Genomic DNA, 22,614 nt, shown 5'->3' with positions numbered 1-22,614 from the left:
CACTTCCTTTCATGAGCCTTTGCGGTTTTCTTTTCGCGCTAAAAGTGGGAGCCCTGTGGATTGGCACAGTAAACAAAAAGAGGGGAATCTAAGGTGGAAAATCAATGGAAATTCACTTCTTAGGAACAGGATCGGCTTATCCAACGCCTCACAGAGGCGCAAGCTGTGTGATACTTTGGTATAATGGATCGTGTTGGATGTTTGACTGCGGCGAGGGCACACAAACTCAACTCACAAAAAGTGTCATCAAGTCATCGAAAATCACCAAGATTTTCATATCTCATCTACACGGAGACCACGTCTTTGGATTACCGGGTCTCCTGTGTACTATAGGACTCACAGCACCTGATGAGAACAAGCATGTCGATATATATGGACCTGTTGGCTTGAGGAAATATCTAAGAACTTCGTTAGATCTATGTCAGTCCATTCTTGGCTATTCTTATGCAATTCATGAGATTCATACTGCAGGTATAGTGGACTGATAAGATATTTGATTTTATTCATAACCCTCAAGTCACCAATTTATCATATGAAAGTCACCCTTGGGAACCTGAGTATCAGGATTCATGAATTGCTCTGCAATCACATCAGTTGTATTCTCAGGTGCATACACAGGGGGGGTCCGCCCCCCCTTGGCGGCCAAAAAGTGGGTCATTTCTTATTAAGGAATCTTCAGATACTAAGATTTTTCCATGATACCTATGACTGCACATCCCCTCCTTGGCCAACCCTGGGAATGCACCTGTATTCTAGCACCCACCCCCACCCCAACACACAGCCACCACACCCTTCTTAATCGCTGAAATCACCCCGATGATAAAGAAAAAAATGCTGCATCAGCAGAGCATTTTTAATAATTAACTGGATTATGTTTTAATCCCCAAAAGGAACTACATAACCCACCCTGCCCACACGTTACCTTTTTACACTAAATTTTCATGACGTCAAAATTTCACAATTTTGAGATGGGGCTATATTTCGCAACACTTTATTTCCCGATTTTTCATAAAACCAGATCACTTTATTTTCGCGATTTCGGGATAATAAAATCAAGCAAAACATGTGGAATTAAAATGTGCTGTAATCATCAAAACGGAAACAATTTGTAACAAAAAAAATTTGTGGGCTAAATTTAGTTTCTATAAATTCAAGTCCAACTCAACCTCTTACCAAACTATATGTGCATTAGATGACTGAATAGATAAGGTGTTTTCATAAAGCTTATTAAACGGCAATATTTCCCCCAAACGCTTCTTGTGTACTCACTTAATTTTCACGACACTTAATTTTTGCATCACTTTATTTTTCGCTGATCTTTTAAAATAGCGAAATTTAAAGTGATGCAAAAATTAAGTGTAATAAGGTACTTAGATCAGCAAACCTTAACCACTGGAAGGTTGAAGGGAAAGGGCTAAAATTCATTTCCTTCTATATCTGCATCCTATATGTTGATCTTTTTTGTTTGCCAATAAATGTGTTTATTTTTCTAAAAAAATAAAGACTTCTAATCAAGGAATAAACAAGAAACCTTTTAACTTGATGATATCTAGGACCTCGAAAAAACATACACACCCTCACATATTACTTAGACCGCCATGTAAAAAAGCCTTAATGTCATTTATTGTGCCTGTGTCAATAATTTTTATTTCCCCTCAAAGACTCCACCTCAAGTCAAGTGACAGCTGAGGTGGATTTGTTACACCCTGATGAAAATATGGGGAGAGAGATCCATGAAAACCCTTCAGGTGTATGGGAAATATGCAAGGATGGTGATCTACAAGTTTTTGCAGCTCCATTAAAACACAGAGTTACATGCTTTGGTTATGTTGTCGAAGAGAAGGACCAGCCTGGGGCGCTTGATGCTGCCCTACTGAAAAGCAAGGGGGTACCACCAGGGCCGCTCTATGCTAAGATAAAAAATGGGGAATCAGTTACCACATCTGATGGTGTTGTGGTTGACCCCAAGGATGTGCTGGGGCCATCAAGACCAGGCCGTAAGGTGGTCATTCTAGGAGATACTTGTGATTCTTCTGCAATTGAAAACCTTGCTTATAAAGCAGACTGTGTCATCCATGAAGCAACTCTTGAAGATGAGTTGAAAGAAAAAGCTATTGAGAATGGGCACTCAACCCCAGGTAAAATTGTTGTATCTTTCTCAGAACCCCCAAACCTAAAACATCTTACCCTAACTTTAGAGTCTCCGTCCCCGCCCTCTACACACACACACACCCAATGTCAAAATCTTTGACAAAAACAGTTTGGAATGCAAGGAACCCACACACCTTACATAGTAGCTCTATGCAGGAACCCACACACCTTACATAGTAGCTCTATGCAGGAACCCACACACCTTACATAGTAGCTCTGTGCAGGAACCCACACAACTTACATAGTAGCTCTATGCAGGAACCCACACACCTTACATAGTAGCTCTGTGCAGGAACCCACACACCTTACATAGTAGCTCTGTGCAGACACACCTTACATAGTAGCTCTGTGCAGGAACCCACACACCTTACATAGTAGCTCTGTGCAGGAACCCACACACCTTACATAGTAGCTCTGTGCAGGAACCCACACACCTTACATAGTAGCTCTATGCAGGAACCCACACACCTTACATAGTAGCTCTATGCAGGAACCCATGCACCTTACATTGTAGCTCTGTGCAGGAACCCACACACCTTACATAGTAGCTCTATGCAGGAACCCACACACCTTACATAGTAGCTCTATGCAGGAACCCACACACCTTACATAGTAGCTCTGTGCAGGAACCCACACAACTTACATAGTAGCTCTATGCAGGAACCCACACACCTTACATAGTAGCTCTGTGCAGACACACCTTACATAGTAGCTCTGTGCAGGAACCCACACACCTTACATAGTAGCTCTGTGCAGGAACCCACACACCTTACATAGTAGCTCTGTGCAGGAACCCACACACCTTACATAGTAACTCTATGCAGGAACCCACACACCTTACATAGTAGCTCTGTGCAGACACACCTTACATAGTAGCTCTATGCAGGAACCCACACACCTTACATAGTAGCTCTGTGCAGGAACCCACACACCTTACATAGTAGCTCTGTGCAGGAACCCACACACCTTACATAGTAACTCTGTGCAGACACACCTTACATAGTAGCTCTGTGCAGGAACCCACACACCTTACATTGTAGCTCTGTGCAGGAACCCACGCACCTTACATAGTAGCTCTGTGCATGGACCCACACACCTTACATAGTAGCTCTGTGCAGGAACCCACACACCTTACATAGTAGCTCTGTGCAGGAACCCACACACCTTACATAGTAGCTTTATGCAGGAACCCACACACCTTACATAGTAGCTCTATGCAGGAACCCACACACCTTACATAGTAGCTCTATGCAGGAACCCACACACCTTACATAGTAGCTCTGTGCAGGAACCCACACACCTTACATAGTAGCTCTGTGCAGGAACCCACACACCTTACATAGTAGCTTTGTGCAGGAACCCACACAACTTACATAGTAGCTCTGTGCAGGAACCCACACACCTTACATAGTAGCTTTGTGCAGGAACCCACACAACTTACATAGTAGCTCTGTGCAGGAACCCACACACCTTACATAGTAGCTCTGTGCAGGGACCAACACACCTTACATAGTAGCTCTGTGCATGGACCCACACACCTTACATAGTAGCTCTGTGCAGGAACCCACACACCTTACATAGTAGCTCTGTGCAGGAACCCACACACCTTACATAGTAGCTCTGTGCAGGGACCAACACACCTTACATAGTAGCTCTGTGCAGGAACCCACACACCTTACATAGTATCTCTGTGCAGGAACCCACACACCTTACATAGTAGCTCTGTGCAGGAACCCACACACCTTACATAGTAGCTCTGTGCAGACACACCTTTCATAGTAGCTCTGTGCAGGAACCCACACACCTTACATAGTAGCTCTATGCAGGGACCCACACACCTTACATAGTAGCTCTGTGCAGGAACCCACACACCTTACATAGTAGCTCTGTGCAGGAACCCACACACCTTACATAGTAGCTCTGTGCAGGAACCCACACACCTTACATAGTAGCTCTGTGCAGGAACCCACACACCTTACATAGTAGCTCTGTGCAGGAAACCACACACCTTACATAGTAGCTCTGTGCAGGAACCCACACACCTTACATAGTAGCTCTGTGCAGGGACCCACACACCTTACATAGTAGCTCTGTGCAGGGACCCACACACCTTACATAGTAGCTCTGTGCAGGAACCCACACACCTTACATAGTTGCTCTGTGCAGGAACCCACACACCTTACATAGTAGCTCTGTGCAGGGACCCACACACCTTACATAGTAGCTCTGTGCAGGGACCCACACACCTTACATAGTTGCTCTGTGCAGGAACCCACACACCTTACATAGTTGCTCTGTGCAGGAACCCACACACCTTACATAGTAGCTCTGTGCAGGAACCCACACACCTTACATAGTAGCTCTGTGCAGGAACCCACACACCTTACATAGTAGCTCTGTGCAGGAAACCACACACCTTACATAGTAGCTCTGTGCAGGAACCCACACACCTTACATAGTAGCTCTGTGCAGGGACCCACACACCTTACATAGTAGCTCTGTGCAGGGACCCACACACCTTACATAGTAGCTCTGTGCAGGAACCCACACACCTTACATAGTTGCTCTGTGCAGGAACCCACACACCTTACATAGTAGCTCTGTGCAGGGACCCACACACCTTACATAGTAGCTCTGTGCAGGGACCCACACACCTTACATAGTAGCTCTGTGCAGGAACCCACACACCTTACATAGTAGCTCTATGCAGACACACCTTACATAGTAGCTCTGTGCAGACACACCTTACATAGTAGCTCTGTGCAGGAACCCACACACCTTACATAGTAGCTCTGTGCAGGAACCCACACACCTTACATAGTAGCTCTGTGCAGGAACCCACACACCTTACATAGTAGCTCTGTGCAGACACACCTTACATAGTAGCTCTGTGCAGGAACCCACACACCTTACATAGTAGCTCTGTGCAGGAACCCACACACCTTACATAGTAGCTCTGTGCAGGAACCCACACACCTTACATAGTAGCTCTGTGCAGGAACCCACACACCTTACATAGTAGCTCTGTGCAGTCTGCACAGTGTATCTGCCATGTCTAACTGTCATGCTTTCATGCCTTCTAGGAATGGCTGGAGCTTTTGCCAAGACAATACAAGCCAAGCAACTGGTCTTAACCCACTTTAGTCAAAGATACAAGGATAGTGACTCTGTGGCAAAACATGTCCAGCAGGCAACGCATGCATTTAGCTGTGATAGAGTCCTGGCAGCTAGTGATTTTTCCAAAGTTGTCATACCATTACAAAAGTAGGAGGCAATATATCATAGTGGAAATCTAGTGCTTGAAATAAAATTAAAATATTTACTAAACCCAATTTACATATATTATTTATACAAGTTTAGTTCAAAGTAACACAGGCATTCTACTACATTCTACAGTTACTTTTAATATCATAAATACATATATACTGTAGCTACAGTTAAAATGAATAAACCAGGTATTTTATAATAATAGATGATGATTAAGATATGACTCAAACCAGCTTTGTGTTTGTTGAAATTTTATCACAACATCTTGTGAAAAATGTTTGCTTTTTTTAATTTGCCTTACTTTTACCTCAGGGCCATAGTCATATGATCTGCACCAACCACATGCCTAGGTCATGATTCAGAAAGTTATTTATAATAATCTTGTCACAACTTTTCAGTGAGTGAGAGGGTTTTGCCTCAATGACAGTCTGTTTCTTGCTCTGGCCCTACACATGTTTCTTTAGCTTTGGCCTTCGTATACATGAATTTTCTTACAGCTCAAAAACTTGCAGAATAATACTAGTAACCATCTTGTACAATAGTTAAAAAATTTCTTCAGGAGACACAGGAACTTGAGGAGGGATTAGAGATTGACACTAAGGATGACTGCACAGGAGACTACTCAGGACTTCACTACGTCAGGATTCAATACGATGCCCTGGTCCTATCTTGATATCCATGCTAGGAGCTGAGCCTGTCTTACAAACACTCTTCAAGGAACATTATCAACTCAGGTCATGAGTCAGCATCACGCCCTGGTTCTATCTTGATTCCCATGCTATGGGCTGAGCCCATCACAGTCTTACAAACACTCTTCAAGGGAACATTTCTAAATGCCTTGTCCTGGTGCTTGATTTTTGCAATCTCATAAATCTGCTTCAGCGATACTGTGCCTGCAACTTCACGTCCTAAAAAGAAAAGAAAAAACTCACATTTAAACAAGTAACAGATAAAAAAGACATATGACTTATGGATGGTTAGTTTCAACAGGGTTATGTGAATCACCCATACCGGGTTTCAAGTAAACACAAGTCTCACAAGTAAACTGATCAACACTTCAGAATAATTATCTTGGATGGGATTTTTATGAGAAATAACTGAGTTTGCATTACCTTGCCTTAACTCTAACCCACAATATAATATATAATAATAAAAGCCTCACCAGGTTTTTGTGCACCCTTCTCTATTCCTGCTGCAGATTTCAAAAAGTGTGACACAGTGGGTGTTGTTGTCTCAAAGGTAAACGTCCTATCACCCTGTTGATATAAATAACATTCTACAACCTATTTACCATCACCTTCCAAGCAAGAACAAATTCCTTATTAGCATCCTTGCAGGCAATGGGCTGCGTTTTTATTGCAGAAAAAAACACAGAGTTTATTATGGATGCAGCCATCTTGGTACACACCACCCTCACCCAATTTTTATCAGGCCCTAGGCCATTATTTTATTTGTTTAACATGATAGTGATGATTCTAAATCTAGGTTTTTTTTCCTGTGATAATGAGACAGTCTACTGCCTTAAATCACCCAATTTTTATCAGGCCTTAGGGCCATTATTTTATTTGTTTAACATGGTAGTGATGATTCCAAATCTAGGTTTATTCTGTGATAATGAGACAGTCTACTGCCTACATGCAAGATAATACCAGGGGTTTTAAGAGTGAACATTAGCATACCTTGTATTGGAATATGGTGGCTATAGGAAACTTGCATTAAGAAATCATGTGACTTGTGGGTGGAAAACTTGCACATGCTCTGGCTTTTAGCTAGCCTGCTTGCAGGCGTTTACTCGGTGGCCAAGCTAGCGCGGCCAAAAACAAGGTGACGACCACGACTTAACGCATAGCGAAAAAAACACTGGGTAAACGCCTGCAAGCAGGCTAGCTTTTAGCAACAAATTACAATATCAAAAAGAAACTTATTCAGTGCTTACAAATCATTAAAATAATATTTTTTTTCATTCCTTGGCATGGCAATTGCAGCCATATCTGTGAATTTGCCACTCAGAAAGTCATATGACTTGAATTAAGTCGCCAATTGGGGTTCTAACAGTGAAAATAAGCATACCTTGTATTTAATGATGGTGGGTATTGGGACACCCTGGATAATGTGTTTTGTTTTGTCATTGAATTCCTTACAGAACTGAGCAATGTTTACTCCTCTCTGTAGATAAATGAAAGTATTAGCATAGTATTCCTACAAGAATAAACATGATGAGGGCTAGTTGATGTGTAAGCATTATCACATAAGCATACCTGTCAACTCTTCCGCATAAGGCGGGAGTCTCAAGATTTTGGACCCCTTCTCCTGCTCTCCCACGCCAAGCACCAAATCTCCCGCTTTTAGCGATTTTTATCGCTTCTGAAAAAGTATTCTATAGAAAACCGTCATTTTGCCTATTTTCTATTAAAATATTTGAAACAATAATTCACTTGCGTAGCGCAATTTATCTAACACCCTCATGCGATCTACAGTATAAGTGGATTTTTATATGTCAAACGCCTGTAAGGTTAAACCCACCCCTCCCCCCAAAAAATGAATATACCCCACCCCTTTACCCCAAAAAAATTCTCAAGCCTTGAGATTTTCGGAGGTTGACAGATATGCATAAGATGGTACCATGCGGGCCATTCTGCAAAAACCCTTAACTTTTCCCAATAGTTGAAGTAGAAGATGGATGTGCATTTTTTAGATATGTGGTTGGGGGTCAAGGTATGGAGTATTAGTGACAAAGTAAGGGAATATGACTTGTGTGTGAGTGACAATACTCGATGGAATCTCCTAAAAATCTTGACAACGTCTTCCAATAAAGTTGGAAGTTATCTAACAACCTTGCCTATGAGAAGGCGCTTGATTCGTATTCGTTTGTGGGCATAATTGTCTAGTTTATGTGACAGTTTCTACATACCTGGCCCAGGGCGGGCCCTAGTGGGGGCGAAGGGCTCGCTTTACCGGCCGCAATGTACGTCCTCAATACACCGCTCAACTGCTTAGCCGCCATCTTCAACCGAGCCCACAGTTAGCCAGCGGTTACCTGCTGCGCCACAGGAGACCCGTAAAGGCTGTCGTTTTTTAGTGCTTTAATTCTTTATCAGTTTATTTGTTTTTCTTTATTTTATTCCATTTTGTTTTGGGGGGGGGGGGGGGGGGTAAAAGGGGAATTATTTTAGAATGCTGGGCGCGATGTTGATCGCTTTTTTTTTTTTCAGCGAAACTGGACTTTCCTTAAGGAACAGTTTTTATTATACAATTCTGGTGAAAATTCTATGCTTGTAACCTTTAAAAAAGCCTGCACATATTCCGCGCATATTGCTAATGAGTCCTATTCAATTTTGCCTTTCTAGCCTTTTCTTTTGTTTAGTTTTTCGTGCTTTCTCTACTTTAATTTTTACGTCATCTATGCCTAAATCCACAAATTTCCCTCAAGAGCCCTTTGTGGAGAACAACTACTTAAAATCTACGCCCGATTAGAAATCCGCGCTGGAACCCTCCCTCTCGACGGCGAGATGGTCTGCCTCGATGGACGGGGGCTTGTTGGCCTTTGGAGACAAGTAAAGGTGTCTGTCTCTTGCCCTCTTCTCCATCGCTTTCGTCCTCCTGGGAGGAAAAGGGCCAAAAGATCGTTTATAGATATGGTAGCTGCGTGCGTATTTAGCATAGAATTTATGCTAAATAATTTTTTGTTGTTGCTTTTTATTGTTTTAACAACGCATATGTCAGTATTGTGTGACAGCTAACAAAGAAGGGGCTTGAAAGTGTTTGCTAGAATACACATATGGTAAAAAAAAATCCAACACACCTTTAAGTCCTCAAAGAGTGAGGCGCGTAATCTCGCTTTCTGATTGGTTGTTAGCTATAGCAAATCAGAGGACATATCACAGATTCGTCACACAACCCTTGTTCGATCGAAGGAGGAGCGCAAGTAACTCTGGACTTCGCGTATCATGACTCTACAACATTTTGATCATGTGGTGACGGATATCGTGGTGTATAAGAGTACATATCACGGAGAACTATGGGAAATTTGTATAATTTGGTTCTAATGCGCGCGTTTTCGTTTGAAAAAAGTGGGGCGTGCGCTTCTAATGCATGTATGTTATGGATCTTACCATATCTTCTTTTTCTCCAAATAGTACGTCCTTGATTGAATCCCTGTAATATAAAGCAGCGCCAACCGCAAAACCCGCTGTGACTGTTACAGAAACTGGGTGGCTTTTCAAAAATGCAAGCATATTTCCTAAGTTTTTTGAAGTTGTAGCGCGGATCAAGAATAAATAACTAAATCAGAGTGAGCTTTCAGGACGTCAATAATATCTAAATCATCGCTAATCATTTGAATAATAAGCTAACTAAAAGCTCTCGAAGTCTTGACCCATGCCATAAAACTTTACAAAAGACGCACTTTAATTTTTAATATCACCTTTTTTACTTAATTTCCTTATTTATTATTATTAAAACGATATGATCTCTGATGGAGCGCGTGTCTCTCGTTGTTTTCAGGTCGGACAGGGGCTGGATAGAGAACGAAGCTAAGGGAATTGGAGGGCAAAACAATGGCTAAAAAAGATGCATGTCTATCACACAGTTACTCATGTCACCCCGGAGCCCTTCGCATTTTGAAAATGACAAATACTTAATGCAATCGAAAGTCGCAATTTACACCTGATTAAAAAAACATAAATGTGAACTTTAGAAGCACACTAGCATACACACATTGGCACCAGTCGGGCCAAGACGGGACGCTAGCACAGTCTATTACCCGTGCAGTTCGGCAACCATGGACAGCTGTTTCGTCCTTATTAGGACTCGTCAGCATGGCATAGCCGGTTTGCCTCAGTTAAACTTCATCGGCAAAAAAAAACTGCAGGGCGACTTCGACTCGAACGAAGTGCTTTAAACCACAGCTTAGATCCATGTGGGATCTAGAGCTGCGACCGGGCTAAGACTGTGCTAGCGTCCTGTCTTGGCCCGACTGGTGCCAATGTGTGTATGCTAGTGTGCTTCTAAAGTTCACATTTATGTATACATACTCGCAAGGATGGTTTGGCTATCCGACGGAGTTTTAGACTAGCAAAGGTCGCATGCGTGATCCGCACAATTGGCATCACGCTAGCCCGGTCGCAGCTCTAGATCCCACATGGATGTAAGCTGTGGTTTAAAGCACTTCGTTCGAGTCGAAGTCGCCCTGCAGTTTTTTTGCCGATGAAGTTTAACTGAGGCAAACCGGCTATGCCATGCTGACGAGTCCTAATAAGGACGAAACAGCTGTCCATGGTTGCCGAACTGCACGGGTAATAGACTGTGCTAGCGTCCCGTCTTGGCCCGACTGGTGCCAATGTGTGTATGCTAGTGTGATTTTTAAAGTCCACATTTAAAAAAAACATTGCCAATACAGATGGCGAACGGAAAACGAAAAATGGCAGTTCTACGACAAAAGTAACCATAGATCTCAAAATATTTCTTCCTGCAGGACAAAATATGAAAAAAATCGAACGATTATCCACTAACGGTCATTTGAAGCATAGTTCTGGCATCTGGAGTCTATATATCACCTTTATTTTTACAAAAAAATAGTACCCATGAGCATCTTCCGGTCGTTGAACTGCCATTCGCCATTTATGATTCGCCGTTTGCACTGACAAAAATTTTATCATTAGGTATATATACCAATCAAAGTTGTAAATGGTTGTAGATTCATCCCTAGCCCTTCTCAAAATGGGGTAAAACAGGACGGATAGAATTTAACCCTGGGCGTGTGAACAATTCGTTATGCGGTGTGTCCATAGTGACGCGTAAGTAGCTGCACGGCTGGTGTGAAGACTTTGTCCGGAAAGTGGACGGCATCGTTAGGGTCATATCGGTTGCTCGTCCCGCCTGGGAATGCGTCCGACATTGGATGGACGTCTAGCACTTTGTGTCCGTCTTGACACATTGCCCAGGTCGCGTATGCATTGAACAATGCAATTCTCTGACAAAACGAAAACATATTTTTACCTTTACAACGTAATGTTCTGATTGTTGTTTGTGATTGGTCATTATCAAGGTCGTATCTGATTGGTTTTATCCAATCTCTTACCTGATTAGGTCATAATAAACTAGTTCCTTATTGGTTATATGTAAGCTTGAATTAGATTCGCATTAAAGAAGACCAATCACATCGTGGATGGCTTTCTTGCAAGAAGACAACTGCACAATAGTGACATAGCAACATAGGCGCGTGCACTCTTATGTTTTCATGTTCAAGTGTGAATGGTTCGACATGAAAACTAAGCCCGACATAACGACATAACAGACAAAACATGTTTTTTATGACATTATTTTCATGTCGTTATGTAGAGCTTTACATACAAAACTAAGTGCGCGCGCCTATGTCACTAGTGTGCACGAGGCATTACAAAAGTCTTTGATAGACAATCTTCACCAAGCTTGTCACTAGTTTGCACCAGGCATTACAAAAGTCTTTGATAGACAATCTTCACCAAGCTTGTCACTAGTGTGCACCAGGCATTACAAAAGTCTTTGATAGACAATTTTCACCAAGCTCGTACCTGATTGGTCATAAAGCGTCTTGCTTGATGATGTGGATTCGCGAATTTTTCCCTGTTGATGGGTGTGGTCGTCTTCCATATGATCCCCCCTTTATATCTCTTCTGCATCATCCCCTTCCCATCAGACTCCTGTTCCGCGATCATATCTAACACTCGTGTAATCAGGCGTTGATATGCAGTGAAGTTGATGGAGGAGACAAAATGGAGACCGAAGTTTAGCAGCACGGTACTGTGCTTGTCCATCTCTGGCCGGTATAGGACCTACAAATTGTGGAAAGTGTCATCTAATTTGTTTGATAGTATATTATTGGTACTAAAACTATTGACCCACTACCTTGTAAGTAATAGTTTATTTTAAGAGGAGTGTTTAACGCTACAAGAAGAGAACCACAATCACCAAATCATATCATCGTCATAGTCGTGACTATCATCTTCTTCATCATCGTAATTATTAATCATTAGACATAGCAGCAACCATTTTGGAAGCTTGAATGGTCTCAACGCACATTTCCTCTTTTTCAAAATGTGTCTTATTTATCAACTGTAAAAATAGTAACAACACAAACTAAACTGAAACTCATCGTCATCATCCTCATACTTTTGCCACCGTTATGAAACAACAACGATTACAGCTCCAGTAGCTATGCCCCTATCATCCTTACATGCATTTGTCTCACTGTTACTGGTAATCGGACATGGTAATTTCCTCTAAAGAATTAAACTGTAATTGCAAGTATATAACACACTTTCATTGTACATTATAGAGCAAAAAACATCGATGCGGTGAGAAAAACACTCATCACAATCACCTGGCGAAGTTCTGAGAGAATCTTGTCGATCCTAAAATCCTGGAAGTCATTGAGATTTTTTTCCACTGTTGCATTCTGGATCGTGTAGACCCAGTTGTAAGTGACGTCACAGCGTCTGAAGATGTCTGTGCATAGCAGGGTGTTTTTGATGGAAGAGTGTAGCCGCGCCGCAATAGAGTCTCCGTAGACCCATAATACACCTTGCTTACGACGAGCACTCCTGCTCAAGGGACTGGGGGCTAGAACACGAACACAATCATCGTAAAGGGAATGGGGACTAAAACACGAACACAATAATCGTAATGTACACTCTCTGTTATAGTTTTAATAATTCCATATTGGATAAGGACTATAGATATAAAATCTCGAAATAATCATCTAAAAACAAAGTTTTATGCTTTATTAACTAAACATGATTGGATTTTTTGCAATAACTTCCCCAAATCATTTCATCAAATGGATGAAACCCCGCTAAATCCACAAGCAATAGACACAGAACTGTGAAATATTAATATTCGCGACAAGTAGTTGCAACGCATCAGATACAGAATATTGAATTGTTGCACGCGACAAGTAGTTGCAACGCATCAGATACAGTGAAATGTTGCACGCGACAAGTAGTTGCAACGCATCAGATACAGAATATTGAATTATTGCACGCGACAAGTAGTTGCAACGCATCAGATACAGTGAACTGTTGCACGCAACAAGTAGTTGCAACGCATCGGATACAGTGAACTGTTGCACGCGACAAGAAGTTTCGACGAATCAGATACAGAATATTGAATTGTTGCACGCGACAAGTAGTTGCAACGCATCAAAACAGACCACAGGCAGCCCACCTTGGATTTGCGGAATCCACGATCCGTTGAACCAGCGGCCATAGCCATCCCATAATAAACCACATTCCTGGTTACAGTATAAAGGGTCACCGAAACCCAAGCTTATAAACTCTGTAAAATAATAACAAAATACATTTGAATAAAAATCGCGTATATGCTTGTCTAAACGCCCCACAATGGGCTAAAGTATTTATTGGAAACAGTTTTGTTTTTTATATTTTTCATCTAATTTTGTTTCTATTTTCAAGGTAAACTTTTACTGTAAAGGTGTTACGTTTTAATTTTTCTTTTTTTTTGTAATGGTACGGTTAGTATCTTTAAAAAGATCTCGGTCACGGTATTGTACGATACCAGCCTCTCAGCAAGAAAATAGCATTATTATCTATGGGCTAGTTCAAGAAAGGTGACGTCATGCAGTTATTGACTTTAACAAGAAGACCTTCCCGGGACCGGGAGTCGAGACCCAGGGCGTAGAGGGTGGAGACGAGATCGCCGCGAAAACGAGGCCAACAAAAACTTTGTGGAGGCCCTCTTATATTTTTCGGTCCTCGTTTCCACGGAAATTTTATTGGGTGGAAAAGGATGGGCTTTGAATCAGCCCGTCTTACCATCATAGCGCAAAGGTCCTTGAGCCGGCGGGATGGTAATGACCAGCGGTGTACCGCGCCACAGAGGCTTACACAAATACTGGCTCTCTTTTCCCAGAATTCCGTGCACTTGATTGCTGCCATGAATATTTCCTTTAAAAACATATTAGATTAAGCCTCTATGATTTTTTATTGCATCAAAAAATGTTTTTTCTATGTCAAGAGTTGCGGTTCGCAGGGACCATGCCCGCCCACCCTCTTTGCTCTTCAATATGGAAAGAAATTTTTAAAAATTAACATTGGAAAAAATTAACCTCACGCCCACATGTTTTGTGTGTTGGTGCGTCGGCCCCCCTTCAAGAAACCCTTGCTGTATCCTCGAGGAAGGGAAAAGAAGGACTACACAGCTAGCTTCTTCTTTAACTTACCAACCATAAACCAGTATTCCGGGGGGTCTCTATAGCCATCACATAGAGTATAATCCAAATATACCACCACTCTGTACTCCCCCGCATCCAGCGCAAGGAAAAGAACCTCGTAAGTGCCATTCTCGTGGTCTATTATAGTCGGCGCGAGCTCGGAAGGCCCTCGTACACGAACTCGCCAGGCGTCGCCACCTGACAACTTCCGATTACCTTCCGAAGTCTGAGATTGAATGCTGATACGGCTAAAGTCCCCAGCCGGTCTGATATCCATAAGGGAAATATAACTCGTATCGGCATCAGTCATGTTGATCCGGGTGAATATGGTGTGATATTCCCCCCATTGAGTTTTGCCAACACAGGGTGATAACAGCCCCTGCCAGTCAGTTCGGATATTTCTCACCCGACACCAGTCGTGGAGAAACTCCTTCAAGGTGTTCTTATTCACAGTGCTTATCAAATATAAAGGAAAATACATTTTGAGATATAATAATACCATAATGACTATCATCCAATAAAGACAAAAGAACCGCCGCAGAAGAAACAAACGTGGGAGCCCACGAATCGTCACGGATCGGTGTAAGCGGTATTGCACAGCAGAACACAACTCGCAGATATTGCGCCGAAGGTCAGGTGGACAGCGGAGATATCCAAGTAGACCAGGCGCTTGGTGAGTATTGTGTAAGGGGGGCGGAGAGCCTTGCGAATTATCTTCTGCGTTGTCATGGTTACTCATTAGGCCGAGGCTTTAGAAAAAGAGGGTATAAATGATAGTCACGGGATTTATTGAAAACTGCTAGAATTTTTCTTTTTCTTTTGATTTTACCTTATTTTACTAAATGAGAGATGAGAACTGAGAAAACTGTGGAATGTTAACCTCTATAAATAGAGATATCGAAATGTTTTGTATCGTCGTATCGTATCCTATCGTATCAAATCGTATTGTATTGCATTGCACACAATGCACAATTCATGTAACGAGGCACATGAAAGGAAAAAAGTAAACCACACCTTAAGATAAATCGCAATAGGCACTTTTTCATCTAGTCAGAATTTATCATAACAGGCAGCATTGAAATATTTTTTCAGCTTACATACAGGAATATAAAAGCAAAATAATCAAAATGATAAAAATCTAGAAATGTCCTTACCTTTCACTTCGTTGGAAAATGCTCCAAAATATAATAGAAAAAAAAACATCTAAATATCAGTGATGAGCCCAGGGATATAGCTGAAGTCGTGCTTTCCTCGGTTTCCTCATTTCATCATTTGGTGATCTAATGTTCTGATGGACCTAAAACTCCATTTCAAATCTTTTCCGTTTTTTCTGAAGGAAACGCGTTGACTGGTTGACATTTCATGTTATAGATAGATGTTATTATGTTTTGAAATCGTTAGCATGAAAGCAAAAATGTTCGCTCGCTAGCCACCTGCTTTACGCTTTACGCTCTGCGAGCTCGCGGGATTCCTGTGGCCACAGCTAGAACTGCTAGTTATTCTAGTTTGAATAGCGATCCGGGCTTTGCTTGTGTCTCAGGCCCACTACTGTGCATTGCTGGTGGTGTCTATTTTGCTGCTCTAAGGAACAAATTTTTTGTTTGAATCCACGCCTAGATCAGAGATCATTGTTTAGTGTGTATATACATGGCTGTATATATTCGATCAAAAGAGCATAAGATAAAAGAGGGTCACTTTGGTATTACCCGCGCGCCATGTCGATTCCGAATCTGGCTATTTTTAGTAACGACCCCACCGCGTGAGGATTGCTCCTTTTATTTTGTCCTACTCCCCCCGGGTTGCGTGTTGTTGTTTTGCCAACTCGATAGGAATGAAAAGAGATCATGTAAAAAAACTTAAGTAAGCAAGATTGGCAAATATACTCACAGAAACCTAAATCCCTGAATAGTTTGACTGTTTTGTTTGTCTGAGCGGCGAAGTCAAGTCAAGAAGAAAGAAAGAAAGAAAGAAAGAAAGAAAGAAAGAACACCGACGAGCGATAAAATGGCTGTGATACCGCGTTTTATTCAAATCCTGACTCCAGCTTGTATAACAGTACAGTAATATCTCCCTCCTTATTTTTACACTATAAGAAAAGCTCAGATACTTCAGCTTACTGGCTTTGGTCATCACAAAAATGCATTCCCTCGCTACAAGGATAGTTTTATGAAATGTATTTTCTTGGATTCCTTCTCAATTCTCCGGAATATTCACAAAAATCAATATCATATCTAATGTCTAACTTACATATTCGTTTGACCATTAGGAAGATAATGAATGTTAAAAAACCACGAAAAAGCAGCAAGTTAGAGCGGAAGCGGTTTTTTAAAGCACGAGGTTTTCCGCCCTTGATTTTGAATGAAGTCTCTTTTATCTACTACATCCCCTAAATATACAGCAACTGCTTGTATCCTTGATGATAGAATCAGATTTTTTCAATGGTATTTGTAAATATAGATTTTTTTTGTTTCAAGTCCCAAAACAGCGGTAAACAACAAGATGTAAATGCCAAAGCGCGGGGATAGGGTGAGTAAAAATGCTGATGCGCAGTGATGGGGTGGTGGTTACTAAAAATAGCCAGATTCGGAATCGACATGGCGCACGGGTAATACCAGAGTGTCCCTCTCTTATCTTATGCTCTCTTGATTCGATTTAATATCAAGGGATTCTAATTTTATGCATATAGAAACCATTTCTATTTCTATCTTTATGGTGTCAGGCGAAAATATTCATTAACTAAATGGTGCAAAAAGCAGTTTTTTTAGAAAGTCGAAACACTGCTTTTCTGCGGTCAAAGCGAATAGGAGCTGCGCGCCTTGCGTTTCTTAGGGTGTTAGATATCTTATGGAGTGTACATTAACTACCCTGTGGCGGGAGAAAAATCTTAACCACGACACCTTAAAACCTCAGAGCCCCTCCCCCACCCGCTTTGGATGGTTATAAAATGTCGCCGCCCCCCCCCCCCCCCCCCCCTCAGCTTCCCGTTCCTACCCCCAATATCTCCCCTCCCCCTTGGGCTATTAAATGAACACACAGTAAGGATCTTTAAAAATATCAAAGAGGCAAACACAAAGTGCTCATAGCTAGGTCCCATCTTTAGCAGCCCTGATGAGATTTAGGCACACGTTGTGCTGATTTCTCAGTTCTTTCTCGGCAGCCTGGCGAAATGATCCAGGAGAAGTCGCTCCACAGAATCAAACACAAAGTGCTCATAATGTACGGCATCCTTTGGTCTCTCAGGTGTGCCTGTCCCCAGCGGATAAGAGTCGGTCAGCGGGTATACATCCAAGACGTCAAATCCGGCATGGCACATGGCGCTGGATGCGTACGCATTAAAAAGCAGGACGCGCTGCTGACCACAAAAACCATATTATCAAATACAGTATTATTATTGTTATGGAACATGAATAGTGGATATAAAACAGGATTATTAGCAAAGATGAATTAAAGTTGAATTTGATTTAGTTGGTTTTTTAGTTGTCTTATAAACAGGCAATGACATAAATTGGGTATTTCATTGAAAATTTCAAACCGTTACCCTCAATTCACATGAGAAATGTTCTTCACATCTAGATTTCAGATAAAACATTTGCATTTTTTCCCAGCTTTCTTAAAATATCTATTGCTTTTGTCTGGTTTAATGTATATTTTAGCAATTGCGTAATGAATGGTTATTGTAATTAACAACAAGCTGTTCTTGAGAGAAAAGCGCTTTGGTGTATGCACGAAATCCGTGTACAGTACTCGACCGTTTGGCCTCGCTAGGAATATCAGCTCAAGGCCTCATCTGTGGCGCATGCACCTCGGTCGATTTTCTCCAAAAACAAACCGAGTTTTTAAATTTTCCATAGGCAACAGAGTCTGCGATTAACCTCAAAGAGCTCTGCATACCTGTGACGTCAAGAACCTTCGCGACTGCAAATGCTTTCCATCCAGCTTGTGCTTATTCAGCGAAGTCGTGGTCTTCCAGATCATGTGACCAGGGAAAGGTCGCGAAGCGCCTGGGATCAGGTCACGTGGCTCGTCTTTAGCCCTTTTGAAAAGCAGCACGATTCCGTCTATCAGCCTCTGGTAGTTGGTGAAGTTTGTGCTTTCCAAGTAATGGAGCCCTGCATTAAGTAGTATAGTGCTGTCTCGGTCGAAGATATCCAGGCTTATGACGTCATCTATCTCGTTGAGGATTCTGACGTCATCAAAATCTTTGTCGTCATCTTGTGACTTTGAAATAGAAAAGTTACCTGTGGATTTTTTCGAGCAGTGTATTAGTTTGCCTGCTTGCTAAGATATGTAATATAAAAATAGTATCAAACTTATTTTCGGAGCCCCTACAAAATGAGAGGGGGGACGAAATGGATTCTTATCGAGTAGTGGGTAGTTAACATTTGGTAAAGAGGGAAACGCGAATTTCAAGCAACCGGATAAAAACACGTTCTTTTGATCTGTATGGAAGTGCAGCAAGAGCGGATTGAAAGCAAAAAGCATTGTAATATGCCGTATACCTCGGAGCTTGTAGACCCAGTTGTAGGTGTGACCGCACCAGCGAAAAACCCGGGTGCACAGGGGGTGTTTTCTGATCCCGGAGAAGAACTGCTCGGAGACTGAATCCCCATAAATCCAAAGTATACTGCTTTTGTATAAGCGTGCGGGGACGGAGAGGAGGGAGATGAACGGCTTATCTGGATAACACGAGGAAGAATACGACAACTTCAGGGCTGATTGAGGACAGTAGCACCTTTAAATAATGACATGTGTAATATGGTTCTCATGGTGTGAATTAGCACTCTGGACTCGCAGTGAAATTATGCCAGAAATTATGCTAGCACAATCGACAGAGCAGAGCGACCCAAAATAAGTTCAAGGTAGGATCTTCTCACGTTGAGTTGGCAAAAAGGTTGCTGGAGTTTAGTTCTGTTATTTTTGTTCGGTAAATAAAACGTAAAAGATATCTAATAAATAATCTAATACGGCGCCTTTACGTGTGATTCCAGAAGATGTGATCCCGTGATGCATTGCACTCACCGTCACGTGGTACATACGGCTTCCATAGTAATTTGCCATTGACATTGTGCCACGTGCCGAAGCCATCCCATAATAACCTGCACTGAATACCACAACTCAAGTCGTGGTGATCCGAACGCGACATAATCTCTACAATCAAAAGAACAACATGACAGCACGCTATTAGAAAGGTTGGGTTAGGGGGAAGGAAGGTTAATCAATCTCTGTGAATAAAAATAACACTTAGAATTGTGGGTTTTTTTTTCCAAAACGAGAAAGCCAAAACGATATATAGATTGATTTGTTGTTGTTGTCGTTTTTAGCAATAACTACACTTACCTCTCAAAACCATAGCAAAGGGCGCCCCGGGGGTACAGTGTGGTGTGAAGTAAGGGGCAGGGGAGGTGGGTAGCTTGAGGGGAAGGGAGTAGTATATAGACAGCGAGAGAGAGTGGTGTATAGCTGGCGTGTAGTGACGTGTAGCTAGGGGGGGGGGGGTGAGTGACGTGTAGTTAGGGGGTGAGTGAGGTGTAGCTAGGGGGGGTGAGTGACGTGTAGTTAGGGGGTGAGTTAGGTGTAGCTAGGGGGGTAAGTGACGTGTAGCTAGGAGGGGGTTGGTTGTGTAGCAAGGGTGGTAGCTGGTGTGTTTTTAAGGGGTTGCGTGACGTGTAGTTCGGGGGTTGGGGCGTGTACCTAAAGGTGGACACAAGAGTGCACGACATCCCCCTTGACCGATCAAAACATTATTTTGCTTAATGCAAAAATAGCTAAATAATAGGTACCCTTCCCCCTCCTCTTGCTATATCCTGGTTCCGTGTGAAGCAAGCCTACATCTAAGAATGCCCACCTGATAACAGCGTCCGGTTGTCCGGGGCGGGCGGTATGGTCACAGTAATCGGCTGGCCGCCCCAAAGTTTCTTCAGCAGATACGGCCTTTCAGTTCCAAGAACTCCTTCTTTCTGCCCTTTTCCTTGTGCGGACCCTGAAGATTTATTTGATATTATTAACAAAACGGCTATTTACAAGCATCCCTGCATCATGTGCACCTTGTCATCACGGGCACCTTGTCATCACGGGCAATTTGTCATCACGGGCAACTTGTTATTATGGACAGAAACATCTCTACATCACGGGCACCTTGTCATTACGGGCAACTTGTTATTATGGACAGAAATACAGGCAACCCTCGCCTCACAAACATCTTTACATCACGGGCACCTTGTCATCACGGGAAACTTGTTATTATGGACAGAAACATCTCTACATCACGGGCACCTTGTCATTACGGGCAACTTGTTATTATGGACAGAAATACAGGCAACCCTCGCCTCACAAACATCTCTACATCACGGGCACCTTGTCATCACGGGCAACTTGTTATTATGGACAGAAATACAGGCAACCCTCGCCTCACAAACACCTCTACATCACGGGCACCTTGTCATTACGGGCATAGCACAATGCACGGAAGAAGAGAAAAGCAAAAAATAAAAGCTATCGAATAATATATTTTGTTTTCTGACTCACCAATGATGAACCAGTCAGCAGGCGGGTCCGTGTAGCCATTACACAAGGAATACTCTAGCACCGCATCCACACTATAGAGCCCCGGTACAGTGACCAGTAACAATACCTCATAGGTCCCATTAGCGTGGTCAAATACTGTCCCTGCCACAGAGGACGGGCCGTTAATTTGCACCCGCCACGAGTCCCCTCCTATCGTCTTTGGCCGACCAGCAGTCGTTTGGGACTGGATACTAAATCTTGTGAATTCACCCGCGGGGTGGATATCCCATAACAGTATGTAACTGGCTCCAGGGTCCGTCTCCTGACTGCTATCCCACCTATCATGCTTTGCGCCCCACGTTGTGCGTCCTTTGCAAGGTTTGAGAACTTGTTCCCAGTCCACTCTTGCTCGCCTCACTCGGCACCAGTCTCTCAAAAAGTCCACCACACGTTGATCTCGGGTTTCGGTAAAGAGTATCTTTAGAATAATAATGGCGAATAAAAGAGTCGTTAGTACAATCACTAGCCTTCTTCGTCGATGTCTTATGTAGATCATCAAAGACCATCGAGCTTCACGGCTCATTTCTAGCAGTGGAATTCACAAATTGAACCCCATTTTTCTCGAAATTCTTGCTCCTCACACAAAGCTTGGTATGAATGGACGAAATATAAAAACCAATACATTATCGGTATAGTGTTTATATTCACTTCTTTAAATCCGAACAACTTGCATATTGTCCCAGGCAAAATGATCACTCTATTTTGAAGCAGAGTGAGATTTATATTTTTTTTACAAAGCGGCTTTCAACAGGTGGACTGTTTGCGCGTGCGCGAAATGTACCGGTGGATAAAAATCACCACCCGTCATTGCTATTTTTCTTCTCCTGCATAACAAATAACCTTTAGTGATACACTTCTCTATAGAAAAATTAGAATTATTTCGAATATTTTTATAGTCGAGACGTGTTCCGAAAGTGACCTATATTATCAAATATAACCACATCTTTAGTCATACTACCTCCCTTATACATAAATTTGTTTTTCTTGGCAAAAATACGGGCAACGGAAATGACAAGTCCCTCTTCTCCTAAATGAGTAAGAATTTTAAATATATGGTTATATTTATTTATTATTAATTTATTACTTTTTTAAAAGAGGTTACATTGTACCATATTATTATTGAACGGCACTTTAATGACTTGTTTTGTTACTAAACCCTTTCATGGAGAGATCTCGCTATCTCATTCACACAAAAAAACATTTTTATTGAAAAAAGAAATAAAGTCAAAAAGTATTATGTAATTGATATTATCCTATAATCCTATAATTATCCTATACATAACTTCTTTTTTTTATAACAACAGAGAAACTAGACTAAACTGATTTTTATTTCTCTTTGGTATGTTAACGCCTCATATTAGACAAATGTTGTGAGTTTGTTTGTAGAAAAAAACACATAATTTTTCTTCTTATAATAATGTTGA

At 42.0% G+C, this 22,614-nt stretch overlaps 4 protein-coding genes across 6 annotated transcripts; 1 reads left to right on the top strand and 3 right to left on the bottom strand.

Moving 5' to 3' along the window:
* The first annotated feature begins 26 nt into the window (after positions 1-26).
* Positions 27-6,327, top strand: LOC5511877 (zinc phosphodiesterase ELAC protein 1). Its single transcript, XM_001632161.3, has 3 exons — positions 27-471; positions 1,662-2,138; positions 5,235-6,327. The coding sequence occupies exons 1-3, from the start codon at positions 105-107 to the stop codon at positions 5,417-5,419; spliced, it is 1,029 nt and encodes a 342-aa protein (XP_001632211.2). The 5' UTR covers positions 27-104; the 3' UTR covers positions 5,420-6,327.
* On the bottom strand, positions 5,653-8,484 carry LOC5511850 (39S ribosomal protein L11, mitochondrial). The gene is made up of 4 exons (XM_032381253.2): positions 8,330-8,484; positions 7,489-7,584; positions 6,581-6,674; positions 5,653-6,326 (listed from the first exon to the last, which is right to left on the bottom strand). Exons 1-4 carry the CDS (start codon positions 8,420-8,422, stop codon positions 6,154-6,156), a joined length of 456 nt encoding a protein of 151 aa, XP_032237144.2. The 5' UTR covers positions 8,423-8,484; the 3' UTR covers positions 5,653-6,153.
* Positions 8,485-10,751: 2,267 nt separating this feature from the next.
* On the bottom strand, positions 10,752-16,211 carry LOC5511878. 2 transcript variants are annotated; one of them, XM_032381256.2, is made up of 7 exons: positions 15,781-16,211; positions 14,636-15,375; positions 14,229-14,360; positions 13,621-13,731; positions 12,779-13,017; positions 11,970-12,230; positions 10,752-11,389 (listed from the first exon to the last, which is right to left on the bottom strand). In XM_032381256.2, the coding sequence occupies exons 2-7, from the start codon at positions 15,363-15,365 to the stop codon at positions 11,189-11,191; spliced, it is 1,674 nt and encodes a 557-aa protein (XP_032237147.1). In that variant the 5' UTR covers positions 15,366-15,375; positions 15,781-16,211; the 3' UTR covers positions 10,752-11,188. The 2 variants fall into 2 exon arrangements, with proteins under 2 accessions (XP_032237147.1, XP_048586581.1); XM_048730624.1 differs by having other exon boundaries at positions 14,636-15,081.
* Positions 16,212-17,662: 1,451 nt separating this feature from the next.
* LOC5511879 lies at positions 17,663-21,999 on the bottom strand. 2 transcript variants are annotated; one of them, XM_001632210.3, is made up of 6 exons: positions 21,152-21,999; positions 20,472-20,606; positions 19,646-19,774; positions 19,126-19,302; positions 18,518-18,864; positions 17,663-17,978 (listed from the first exon to the last, which is right to left on the bottom strand). In XM_001632210.3, exons 1-6 carry the CDS (start codon positions 21,711-21,713, stop codon positions 17,766-17,768), a joined length of 1,563 nt encoding a protein of 520 aa, XP_001632260.2. In that variant the 5' UTR covers positions 21,714-21,999; the 3' UTR covers positions 17,663-17,765. The 2 variants fall into 2 exon arrangements, with proteins under 2 accessions (XP_001632260.2, XP_032237148.1); XM_032381257.2 differs by having other exon boundaries at positions 17,663-17,975; positions 21,152-21,998.
* Between the last annotated feature and the right edge of the window lie 615 nt (positions 22,000-22,614).

Source organism: Nematostella vectensis, chromosome 7 (assembly GCF_932526225.1).
Source record: "Nematostella vectensis chromosome 7, jaNemVect1.1, whole genome shotgun sequence".
Taxonomy (NCBI): Eukaryota; Metazoa; Cnidaria; class Anthozoa; order Actiniaria; family Edwardsiidae; genus Nematostella; species Nematostella vectensis.
Note: the sequence above shows the minus strand (reverse complement) of the source record. Positions and strands in the feature narration are given on the sequence as shown.

Excerpts from the sequence above, each read along its gene's own strand:
- LOC5511850 (XM_032381253.2), bottom strand. The coding sequence starts at position 8,422 with ATGGCGGCTAAGCAGTTGAGCGGTGTATTGAGGACGTACATTGCGGCC. Across the intron at positions 7,585-8,329 it reads TAGGGCCCGCCCTGGGCCAG|AGAGGAGTAAACATTGCTCA; the intron begins GTATGTAGAAAC and ends ATTTATCTACAG. Across the intron at positions 6,675-7,488 it reads CCACCATCATTAAATACAAG|GGTGATAGGACGTTTACCTT; the intron begins GTATGCTTATTT and ends TTATATCAACAG.
- LOC5511878 (XM_032381256.2), bottom strand. The coding sequence starts at position 15,365 with ATGAGTAACCATGACAACGCAGAAGATAATTCGCAAGGCTCTCCGCCC. Across the intron at positions 13,732-14,228 it reads AGGACCTTTGCGCTATGATG|AGTTTATAAGCTTGGGTTTC; the intron begins GTAAGACGGGCT and ends ATTATTTTACAG. Across the intron at positions 11,390-11,969 it reads GACGCTTTATGACCAATCAG|AGAATTGCATTGTTCAATGC; the intron begins GTACGAGCTTGG and ends TCGTTTTGTCAG.
- LOC5511879 (XM_001632210.3), bottom strand. The coding sequence starts at position 21,713 with ATGAGCCGTGAAGCTCGATGGTCTTTGATGATCTACATAAGACATCGA. Across the intron at positions 19,775-20,471 it reads CAACCGGACGCTGTTATCAG|AGATTATGTCGCGTTCGGAT; the intron begins GTGGGCATTCTT and ends TTTTGATTGTAG. Across the intron at positions 18,865-19,125 it reads CTGGGTCTACAAGCTCCGAG|GTAACTTTTCTATTTCAAAG; the intron begins GTATACGGCATA and ends AAAAATCCACAG.
- LOC5511877 (XM_001632161.3), top strand. The coding sequence starts at position 105 with ATGGAAATTCACTTCTTAGGAACAGGATCGGCTTATCCAACGCCTCAC. Across the intron at positions 472-1,661 it reads TCATGAGATTCATACTGCAG|ACTCCACCTCAAGTCAAGTG; the intron begins GTATAGTGGACT and ends TTCCCCTCAAAG. Across the intron at positions 2,139-5,234 it reads GAATGGGCACTCAACCCCAG|GAATGGCTGGAGCTTTTGCC; the intron begins GTAAAATTGTTG and ends CATGCCTTCTAG.